At 38.3% G+C, this 12,356-nt stretch overlaps 1 protein-coding gene across 1 annotated transcript in view; it reads right to left on the minus strand.

The window, feature by feature from the left end:
- Window positions 1–12,356, minus strand: part of Rnaseh2b (ribonuclease H2 subunit B) — a 73,376-nt gene that overhangs the window by 24,417 nt on the left and 36,603 nt on the right. The window contains 3 exon segments of the mRNA XM_046454169.2: window positions 6,655–6,697; window positions 8,364–8,445; window positions 10,862–10,967. Coding sequence (XP_046310125.1) covers window positions 6,655–6,697; window positions 8,364–8,445; window positions 10,862–10,967 — 231 coding nt within the window.

The raw sequence follows: 12,356 nt of genomic DNA on the forward strand, positions 1-12,356 counted from the left end.
TCCTCACACTTCAGATAGAGCTCTAATATCCAGAGTATACAAAGAACTCAAAAAATTAGACAATAAGAGAACAAACAACCCAATCAACAAATGGGCCAAGGACCTGAACAGACACTTCTCAGAGGAGGACATACAGTCAATCAACAAGTACATGAAAAAATGCTCAACATCTCTAGCTGTCAGAGAAATGCAAATCAAAACCACCCTAAGATACCATCTCACTCCAGTAAGACTGGCAGCCATTATGAAGTCAAACAACAACAAGTGCTGGCGAGGATGTGGGGAAAAGGGTACACTTGTACATTGCTGGTGGGACTGCAGATTGGTGCAGCCAATTTGGAAAGCAGTATGGAGATTTCTTGGAAAGCTGGGAATGGAGCCACCATTTGACCCAGCTATTCCCCTTCTCGGTCTATTCCCTAAAGACCTAAAAAGAGCATGCTACAGGGACACTGCTACATCGATGTTCATAGCAGCACAGTTCACAATAGCAAGACTGTGGAACCAACCTAGATGCCCTTCAATAGATGAATGGATAAAAAAAAATGTGGCATTTATACACAATGGAGTATTACTCTGCATTAAAAAATGACAAAATCATAGAATTTACAGGGAAATGGATGGCATTAGAGCAGATTATGCTAAGTGAAGCTAGCCAATCCCTAAAAAACAAATGCCAAATGTCTTCTTTGATATAAGGAGAGTAACTAAGAACAGAGTAGGGACGAAGAGCAGGAGAAGAAGATTAACATTTAACAGGGATGAGAGGTGGGAGGGAAAGGGAGAGAGAAGGGAAATTGCATGGTAATGGAAGGAGACCCTCAGGGTTATACAGTGGAGGAGGTAGAAAGAGAGGAGAGGAGGGGAGGGGAGAGGTGGGGAGGGGGGAGGGTGGAGGAGGGGAAAGGCAGCGGAGCACAACAGACACTAGTATGGCAATTTGTAAATCAATGGATGTGTAACTGATGTGATTCTGCAATCTGTGTGTGGGGTGAAGGTGGGAGTTCATAACCCACTTGAATCAAAGTGTGGAATATGATATGTCAAGAAATTTGTAATGTTTTGAACAACCCACAATAAAAAATTTAAAAAAAATAAATAAATAAATAAACTACATGTTGCAATGAGAAAAAAAAAAAAAAAACAAAATACTATCCTTTTCTTTAAGAGTGCAGCAGGTGGACAACACTACATGTAGGTCAGACCAACTGAGATTAAAGGTCAGAGTCAGGGCCTGAAATTCATCTATAAATTGGTTTGGATCCTCTGAAAAATTTCCTAACTTCTGTTTGCATTGAGCCAAGTTTGACAGAACAAAATGATCATATATTCCCATGATTTCCCCTTCTCCATTTGAGACTTCCTCACGTGGATGAAGACTGGTGAGCTGGGGGTCCCCATGAAGGGATACGGTTCTCAGCACTCCCCTGTAGGGCCGCTCCCCTTGGATAGAGGGGGGTTTGAGAGTTGATGAGAAGGTGGGCTGATAGGTAGACCAGATGGGACAGATTAGGCTGAGAAACCCATGGGATTACAGTCTGGGGGAAGTGGCAGGCTTTCAATGGGGAGGGCCCACGTGGCATTCTAAGGCCACCACTCAAAAGTGCATCCTCTAGGGGAGCACTTTCTTCCTGGACTTTAGTTAAAGGAAAATGGTCATTGTGTATTTTACAGAGACCCTTAAGTTTTGGGTCCTGGTATAAGACCATAAAGGCCTGGACATAAGGTACTTCTGTCCATTTCTCCTCTTGTTTGCAAAAGAGATCCGGCTGCAAGATAGTGTTCAATTTTAAGGTCCCATTTTCTGGCCAAATCTCCCTACTTTTCAATTTGTATTGAGGCCATGCCATGTTGCAAAGAAAAGTTAGTCTGCTTTTATTTAGACTGTCAGCCTTAAAAGCATCCCAATTATTTAAGATGCAGCCCAAAGGAGAATTGGCGGGCACAGATGTGGTATTATCCATTTGGAGAGGTGACATTATCTTGTTTAGTGATGAATGTGCCTCTCTGTTCTGGAAAAAGAAAAGAGAAATTGAAATAAACGAAGTCCTGTCCATAGGTATGACCTTATGTCATTTTAACTGGTGTCTTACAACAGAAAAGTTAGGCATCCTTGCCTCCAACTGACACCTGTGCTTCTAATTATCCCTGGAGCCCCGGGATTCTTCAAGCCTGCCTGAGGTCCTATATGAGAAGAGACAGAAAGGACTCCAGAGGCCAGGTATGGGTCTGCATGCCTATAATCTCAGTGGTTTAGGAGGCTGAGGCAAGAGGATCACCAGTTCAAAGCAACTTAGGGACACCCTGTCTCAAACAATATATAAAATGGGGTGTGAATGTAGCTCAGTAGCTGAGCACCACTGGGATTAATCCTGTACCAAAAAAAAAAAAAAAAAAAAAAGGTCTACAGAGGTCTGAGGATGTCTTTAATGATGAAAAATGGTCCACTCTCCTTTTATTGCCCCCAATGAGCCCTATCAAGGATAAGGCTTAAAATGACCATAGGATCCTTGTGAGCAATTTCAAATCTCATAATCCACATCTCTCCCATAAGCCCAGAGCATATGAATAGCATATACATTATGATCCAAAAACAAGTGATTCTGGGGTCTGCACTTATACCAAAGGGGGAACAAAACATCTGGACTGCTGGTACAAAGGAGTTTGGCAGTTGGAAAGATTATGAAAAAGAATCAAAGAAGGTCTTAAAGGAGGGTCACTCAAATCCCAGATCACACAGAGGATAATTAGTACTAGATGAACACAGCAAGCAGCAGTGATCGAGGCAATGTAAAAGGGCAGCAGAGCACCAAAAAGGAAATTTACCAGTGCCTGGAAACAATGCAGGAATCAAGATTTCCACAGCAAAGGGGAAAAAAAGAAGAAATACAAAGAGCAAGGCTGGAAGGGAGATTGCCTGCCATCCTCTGCACTATGTAAGGTTCTACAACAATTACTGTATTGATTTTGGAGGTTGCTTCTGAGGCTGTCATGCCAAGGCCAATTTCCTCTGCTTGCCTCAGGTGTGACCTACTTGTTTTATGAAATGTGAGGGTGCTGAAGACACTGAGTGATCAGCCCTCATGAGTGTCTCCCCATGTGAGTTTGTTAAGTTCCATCTGACCCAGTGCCTTTTATCTTTGACATCTTTATGACCTGACACTCATGTTTCCCTAAACCCAGAGGGAAGGAATCTGAAGACATTTCAGAGAAGAATGTGTGTGTGTGTGAGAGAGAGAGAGAAGGGGGGGGGGGCAATGAACTGGCACGGTACTTCCTAAACCCAAAGATTGGTGTTAGGAGTCACCTGTGTGGTCCTTGGACCTGCTTAATATAACAAACTAGTTCTGAAGAGGAGAGCCACAATCAGACAGACAAGTTGAGATTAAGTTCTGTGGCTCATGAAAATGGAATAGAATGGAAAAAATATCAGTTGAACTTTTTTAAGAGTGCAAGAAAAGCATGTCAGGTCACTCACTAGGGGTCGGTTGTTGTCATTTTACCTCCTAGCTGGCTCACCAGAACAATGTTTACTGCACAGAGGTCCAAGAGACTCCAGTAGTGAAGGAGACCTCTACCTTAATCTTGCAGATTATACAACAATGTCACAGAAAATAATTTAAGGATGCATTTGGTGAGTAACAAAACAAAAGACTTATTAAAAAGGGAAAGTACACACATAGGAATGGGAGTGCAGGAGATTGCAGAGAGCCTGAGGAAAGTCTCCCTGCTTATAAGACAACATTACTATCATATACTGAGCCATCATTACATATCTGTGAGTATAAGGGAATATGGGAAGTACAAGTAGACTCATATCTCTTCCCATCTGGGTTTTACTATTACAATGGGAGATGCGGTTGGGGAAGAGGGTCTGGTCACATCTTGGTCAAAGTTCCTGATGTGCATGCTACAAGGAGTTGTGTGTTCCTCCGGGTGCCTTGGAGCTATCCTGCCATGGTGTCTTAGCTGTTGTTTTATTGGCTAATCAGTAAGTGGTGGTGAGGGCTTAAGGTGACAGAATGCAGGTAGGTTTGCTCATGAGTTGCTTGTTCTGTAACATGTCAATGGTTTCAGAGGCATTCCTTTGTTGAGACTCAGTACTCTCTGTACCCCTCAGTTTACCTATCTCACTTCCATCTGAATAGTAAACATTTAATTTAATAAGCAAAATGATCGTGTGTTTTAAAAGCTCACAACCAGACAATATACCAGTTATAAGTTCTTCTTATAAAAAAAATAAAAATTATTGTGGTATATCTTTGCACATGTTATTTCTAGCACATTGTTGAATATATTGGGGGAAAATTTTATTGATAAATTTTTGTTATTTTTTTTTTTAATTTTTTATTGTGGGTTGTTCAAAACATTACAAATTTCTTGACATATCATATTCCACACTTTGATTCAAGTGGGTTATGAACTCCCACCTTCACCCCATACACAGATTGCAGAATCACATCAGTTACACATCCATTGATTTACAAATTGCCATACTAGTGTCTGTTGTGCTCCGCTGAAATTTTTGTTATTTAAAAGACCAAATCACTATGGAGTGAGATTTCTGCTGAAGATTCTTCAGCAGAAATGGTGAAGTAGCTCAGAAAGACAGTACCAAGGATGTGACTAAATGGGTACAATTCTGGGAAGAGAGGAACAAACACTAGACTAACATGAGGATTTATGTTAGGCCTGGTCTTCTCACTAATACAAAAGATTTGCAAAAAGGGAACTTGGGAACATCTCCAAACACTGATTACATCCAACTTCGTCAGTTGATAGTGACAAATTCAAAAGATTTCGGGGGATGAGGGTAGGAAGCTGAGCCCAACAAAAGCAGAGATGTGACAATAAGGGAAAATGAGGCAAAACACATTTAGATGCAGACTCCATGCTTGCATTACAACTGATACAAGAACGCCTGGTGGCTGCTGGGAGGTATTTCCTGAAAATGATCACGTATACTCCTATAAAAAATCAATCAAACCCTTGGCACAGACAGGAAAGCTAGTAGAAGATATAGTCTATGCTTGTTTCAACTATGGTACATTATCCAGTATAGTGTGTAATGTGCATACCTCATCTAGGAGATAAGGCTGAGGTGCAGAAAGGACAAGATGCTGAGATCCAAATCAGAGCTTGGCAAACTATGGCCCACAGGCCAAACCCAGCTGGCCCTTGATTTCACTAATAAAATTTTATTGGAACCTAGCCATACTAATCACTTATGTATTGTCTATAGCTGTTTCTGCCCTCCAACAACATAGCCCCTGTGCTGTAACACAGACTGTCTATGCCAGGAGCCTAAAACATTTATTATATATCCTTTACAGAAAAAGTTTGCTGACCCTAGATCTAAATCAAAAATGACAAGACCACAAATGACTTAAATTTTGGAAATTAAGAAACAGAAAACCAGAATGGAGAAGAATAAACTTATGAGATATATTACTCTAAAAGGTATCAAAGGCTTGCACTTTCTAGGCTAAGTTTATATCAATTCATGAATTACATCTAAGTTTCTAAGGAAGATAGACATGTGGGAGAAAGAAATACGCTTTATTTTTTGAGGTAGAAAAATAAGAAACAAACACTTTCAGAGCATCCTATTATTTTACTCTTTGTCCCCTGGATACTGTCAGAGATTAACTATGGAACTGGAAGAAGCATATGTCTGACCTAGGATGTCCTTAGATCTTACAGCAACTGACTTCTGCCCAGTGCTCTTCTTCAAAGGAAGCAAAAGATGCACCTTCTTTGACAACTGCTGAATGTGGCCCCAAATAAACACTGATGCACTTTCAATTTTCAGTCCTTTTCTAAAAATCAAAGAAAGCTCAACAAAAGCAGCTTTTTAAACTGCTAACCCCACCTCCAAATAGGACTTGATAGGAGAAAATTCCTGAGCACGCTGAGTACCTTGAAGGCCAAGCAATGAATGCAGGGGGAAGGAAAGCTGTTTTGTATCTGTGTTCTATTGCACATGCTCAAAGCTTCAAGTCCTCTGCTGGCTGGAGAATGAGCTCATCCACAGCAGTGCATGTGTTTATTCCCCTGCCTCAGAGCAACACTTACTCATCTGAGATCTGGTCTAGACTAAGGGATGCTACAGTTCAGGCATGGGTTATGATTTGCTTTTCTAGTCTATGGATCTAGGGAATAAACACAAGCTATAGAGGAGCTAGGGAGAGCTGTTTGAGGATGTTTGGAAAAGGAGGATTCTCAATAACAGATGGCAACTACAACTAATTTTGTTAATCATTTCAGATTCAGAATAGAAACATGGTCATCCTTATTCATCTTTGAGTTACAAAACTCATGCTCGATGTGCCTCTGGGCTATTTATAATTAGATTTGGCAAAATGAGTTTTAGTTGTATGGTTCTGGGTCATTAATGAAAGTAATTAAATGGCTTAGCCTACTCAAGAAGGCTTCATTTTTATTATATATCTATAATATTTTTATAGAGGTGCTTTCTAAAATGAACTTGGTTTTCACTTTGGGTAAAATCTACAATAATTAAAAATACTCATGGAGAACCCAGAATAATATATATTCCATATTGCACCACTCCATGAAAGATGGATTTTGTGTGCTTTAATATATATACTAGAACAAATTAAACTCAAAAATATCTTGGTCCCAGTTTCTTACCTTTGATGGAGAGTTTGGCAATGGAGCTGAAGGTTCTGGAAGCCTGAGGAAGTTAAGAAAGATCACAGCCATGAGTTTTCATTGAAAGGCAAATAGAAACTGGGCAACTTAAGACTTAAGAGAGTCCTGCTTTTCATATAGCTTTGCCACTATAGATCCTCCTGTTCAATCCCCTCAAAGTAAAGAATGGAATCTCTTTAAATTAATGCATCTTCATTTTACTACTTAATCCCTCATATTAAAACTGTTTAAACAGAAAAACACTAAACTCATTTGTTGAAACACAGTGGGTTTTTGTTGGCCTCCACAAATTAGAGTTTTGGCACTGGAGTGTTTTTTCTTCATAAATTATGATGCTACCATTTATTTAAAAGTGAATAGCATTATAACTGTTGACAAAAGCCACACAAACTTTTCTCCCTTTAAAAAGAAGTTTAACTGGCATGCTCTGTCTTCCAAAGTCTTTAAATCAAACTTGAAACTTTAGGGAAAGAAAAAAAAAAACTAAACAAATAATGGAATACAAAGATATAGTCTCTAATAAAACAAGCAGCTAAGAAATCCAAGGGAATATTAAACAGAAGGATGGTTATCAATTTAAAACAAGCTTTCAATATGCTTTAACTAGTATAAGGACCAATTTCCACTGACTGTTTTTAAAGCAGGATCTGTGGAATTTGCTGAAAACAACAAACAACTCTATTATTATCTATTATGGATTTTTTTTTTTAAAAATAACCATATTCTTCCCTATCATGGATTATTAAAGAAGCAAAAGGATTTAATAAGGATTGGGAAAAGCTATTAAATCATCATAAACATAAGCTCTTAATAATGGCTAAAATCTTGAAAATAAGCACATACTTTTCAACAAAAGTATGGTCTTTATATTATATTAAAGATCTTTAGGGGTTGTGGCTCAGCGGTAGAGCGCTCCCCTAGCAGTGCGAGGCCCTGGGTTCAATCCTTAGCACCACATAAAAATAAATAAAATAAAGGTATTGTGTCCAACCAACTACAACTAAAAAATAAATATTAAAAAAAAAGATCTTTAAAAAGGAAGGAATGAAAATCAAATCATTCTTAAAACTGTTCTTCCATCTCTAAAGGACAGAGATTATTTTCCACGTGACTTTCAATTTGAAGTACTCAGCATTATAAAGGTAGTTAGTGAACATCTAATGGTAGTGAAATGGTATAAAACCTTTAATACAATTTTCAAAAATATTTTACATGCCATCCACCCTTCCTTTCCTATCTCTTTCTCTTTAAATGATCACAAAAATCAAGTTAGTTAAGTCTCACTGGGGATAAAACTTTAAACACATTTGTCCTCTAATACAAAAAAAAAAAAAAATTTCCAATCCCTAAACTCGCTAGTTGCTGTAATCAGTTTCTACCAAATCAATCAATGTCCATTAAAAATCCTCTCCAGGGTTGGGGTTGTGGCTCAGTGGTAGAGTGCGTGCCTAGCATGTGTGAGGCACTGGGTTCAATTCTCAGCACCATGTATCAATAAATAAAATAAAGGTCCATTGACAATTAAAAAAATATTTACAAAAAAATCCTCCCCAATCCATACAGTATAAGACAAAGCTCAAGAATAATCTCTTATCACACAGTGATATCATATGCCACAGAGAAACCTTTTGCTGGGGAAACCAAGAAGAACAAAGGTCCTTGTTCATTAGGACTACACCAACACTTACTTTAGATATTTGGATAAATCATCACTTAATTCTTTAGGGATATAATCAGATATCAGACCATGGGCATAACGAATGTAATCCTCTGAAATAAATGAAAGAGAGTGAAATAAAACAATTAGGAATAATTACAGTGATTTTAGAGTCAAATTGACCAGAGTTCAAATTCTTGGTCTATATGGATTTAGGAAACTCATTAGGCTCTAGCCTCGGATTCCTTGTTGGTAAATGGCGATACTAATATGATGTGTCAGAGCAGAGATGTGATGATGATATATGATATAGCATGATACCAAAGATGTGATGATATAACATAGTAGACATGTACTAAATTAAGGACAGGAAAAGCAAAAATTCAGGGTTGCTTTGTTAGTTGAAGCCTTTGAATACAAATAAAATTTAAAAATCAGATGTGGTAATATTAAATATTAATGTCTCTTTTTTCTAAGGCTAATCTTTTCTAAATCTGCTCCAAATAACAAATATAATCATTGAATAGTAGTGATAATATTCATTTAAGATAAATAAAATAACATGATTTATCTCTATTAGGTATTTGCTTCATAAGAACACTACATATATTTTGAACACTATATATACTTCCAAATAAAATGCCTTTTAAAACCTGAAACACAACTCACACAGCAGAATATAATATTAGTTCAGGGTATCTGAAGTCATAGTACTAAAATGCAGCTCTGCCATTGATTAAAAACAGCCAATAAAATCTGTTTCCAAATGCCGCTCTTTAACTCGGTCCTGTGAGCAGATTATGTGGGGCAATCAAACTTAATCAGGAGATGGAATGACCACAGGGGGAGATGAATTATCAAAAAGCAAAGCCCGGGTCTGCTGCAGAGATGTTTACTTGCTTCCTTGCTTTCCTTCTTTTCTGTCTTCAAAATAAGGCAACAATATACCCCAGTATTACTTAGTAAATGACTGCAGTCTGGTAGTTACCTGATCTTGAAAATCTTTAGTAGAAATTTTCATGGCTGATGTAGAACACAAAGTTATCACTGGACCCTTCTTAAAATGTGCTCAGGGTTCTGGGCTAGTAATTTATCCAGTTAGTCATGAAGAGACAAAGAAAACTATTTTAAGAAAGTCAGTTTACAGGTCATTCATTCTCTGCTTTTGGTACCATACCCCAAGCTAAAGATCTAAAAGTATGTAAAGCTTACTTTATGGCTGGAACACTAACCAGCAATACAGCCATGCCCAGAAACTTAGATGTAGAGTCTTGGTGAAAACCCTGGACTCGGAGCATAAGACCTTATTTATCAGCTAGAATAAACCATCCATCTCTCTGAGACTATAGTTATCAATTTTTAAAGTAAGAAGACCTGTCTATAAAACTCTCTAACATCCCTTCTTCTGCAAAAAAGAAGAAGAAGAAGGAGGAGGAGGAGGAGGAGGAGGAAGAAAGAAAAAGAAAAAAAGAAAAATAAATAAACCACATATATATGGTTTCATTGGTCAACTCTCCATCCATCTCCCCTTGTGATTCACTACTTCCTCCTCTTCTGTTAAGGCCAATTAAAGACACTGACAGTTCATGAATTTGGTATGGCAAGCATGCTGTTCACCACCCCCCAATGGCAGTGGCCAGCTATGTCAATAAGTAATGAGTTGTAAAACAGATTTCTGCACATCAAAGACCGTCTGAATAATCCATCACAAAAAAGGTCCCTATTCCTCATATTAATTTTTTTTAATGGCTAAAGTCAGGTATTGAAAATTGTATAGCCAGAACAGGGGAACACAGAACCTTGAAGCTGAAGGTCAGAATAATTTCTGTCTCACCCTTTCAGAATGCTAATTGCACTATATAATTGTTTTTATTTTTAAACAATGCACACATACACTATATTGGAAAAAGCAAAAGAATGTAGTACCTTAATAACCTAAGAAAATTGCTAAGTGAGTCAATTTTCATCTAAAATCAAAACATTCAAAGCTACCTTAGGAATTAAGCTTTATGGCAGTAAGATGCAAAAAGAAGCAGCCCATTAGAAACCCTGAACCAGAGGAAAGGCACAAGAAAAGGGCAAAAAGCATGGGCTTGAGAGTGAGAGAAGCTCCACGAGTAGCTCAGTTTTGCCATTTGCTGGTGGGTAACTGTGGACTGAACCTTGATTCTCATGGGACTTCCTGGGGTAATCAGGAGACAATGTTTGTATCCTGGCAACCTAGCCAAGGGTCTGGCACATAACATACCCTCAAGAAATGACAGCCAGGCTTCTCAGGGTTGCTATTACTGTTGGTGCAAAATAATTATTTGCTGAATGAATGATTCAAGTGCCATTCAGTGAGAGAACTGATCTGTTAGAAACAGCCTTTGATTCTGAAATAGGGTGTACAATTGCCCTAATCTATGAAAAACATTGGCAAGAATGATGCTTCAGTGACATTAAAGATTTTTAAATTCTCAGATACGCATTTGCACATGAGCAACTTACTCCAGACAAAAATTATTTCTGATGAAGTGGTTTACTTACCTTCCTTGTCACTCAAAACCTGGTTACCAGAGAAAAATGCAGATGACTGCACCCGAGCACTGACAGTGACATTACTGGTTTTTAATGCTGCCACAGTTTGTTTAACCTAGGAAGCAAACATAGGGCAGAAATCGGAGGAATCTTCAACATAACTTTAGAAATGCATGACTTTCCAGATGACCCTCGTTCCACTTAAGATCCAGGAAGAAGTATTTGAGAACTGAGCAATATCTCCACCAAATATTACATGCTTGGAGAGAGGCTGAGGGCAGACACATTTCTGGATAACCTCAGTACGTGGACTTCCTGAGCCTACGCAATAAGAGAAGCAACATAAGGTGGTGACTGAAGCACTGACTCTGGAAACAGGCTGCTTTGGTTTGCTCTGTGACCAATCACTCAGCCTCTCTGTGCTTCTATCTGTGCATTAGGCATAAAGAGTATCCACCCCATTGGACTGCTGTGAGACAATGAGTTAATGCATGTAGAACCCTTAGAACAGAACCTGGTACAAAGCGTCTATGTTAGTAATTTCTAAACAGAACAAAAAATATAAAATTTCCCAATAAGCATAAACTTCACTTTATGGTCATATCATTATCACTTGCTAAAAGCAAAAATGAAATGCCAAGATTTTGCTCAGCATTTTCACTTATATATAATATGCTATGACATAGCACATGACAAGTGGAACATGATGGCACTTACTAAATTTTTGTTACTTTGTACAATAGGAGCCTGACTAATTCTACAGTGTTCATTTGCATGTTTCGACTCCAGTTTGCTCAGTGATATAGTGTGACAAACGAGCATGGCCTTCACATGTAAGATCCAAGGGAACCTTAGGAAACAGAATTATAACTACTGGTCCGCACTGATCTTGTAAAAACTAAGATTCTTAATCCATGTGAAAGTACATGATACTTTCCTTAGACCAGTGGCAATTTATTTTTTTTTTAACTACAACCCACAGTAAGAAATACACAGCAATTTGACATCAAACACATATACAAGAATACATTTCATAGAGTCATCCTTAACATTTACTTGTACTCTGGGCTATATATATGAACCCATTCTGTCTTGTCCTAATTCATTCTGTCCTGCTCCATTCCAAGAGAAATACTGGTTGTGATGTTCCTAAATCAATTTTAAAAATACTGCCCTGGACCTTAGATTAGGTCAAAATCACTTAAGACATACGGTTTGCCATGATCCTTCTTCAGCATTTGGACACTTAGAGTGGACTAACTTTCTCTAAGCTTGAACAGCTTTCTTCTGCCATCTCTTGCCTGGCTATGTGAGCAACACCACCCTGGAGACACCTGTGCAGCTAACAGCAGTGAAGAGGCCTGCACTGTCTGGCTTGGAAGATTCAAATCTGTACTAATCAACAGCCAGAAACTCTTTCATTTAGGACCAAAAGAAATGAGGATTCAGGTCAAATAAAAATACCAAGTTTCTTTTCAGTCTTGGATATCTTTATACAGTTTTC

This window comes from Marmota monax, unplaced genomic scaffold, assembly GCF_021218885.2.
Source record: "Marmota monax isolate L192 unplaced genomic scaffold, Marmota_monax_Labrador192_F-V1.1 WCK01_AAM20220418_F8-fsc00011, whole genome shotgun sequence".
Lineage (NCBI taxonomy): Eukaryota > Metazoa > Chordata > Mammalia > Rodentia > Sciuridae > Marmota > Marmota monax.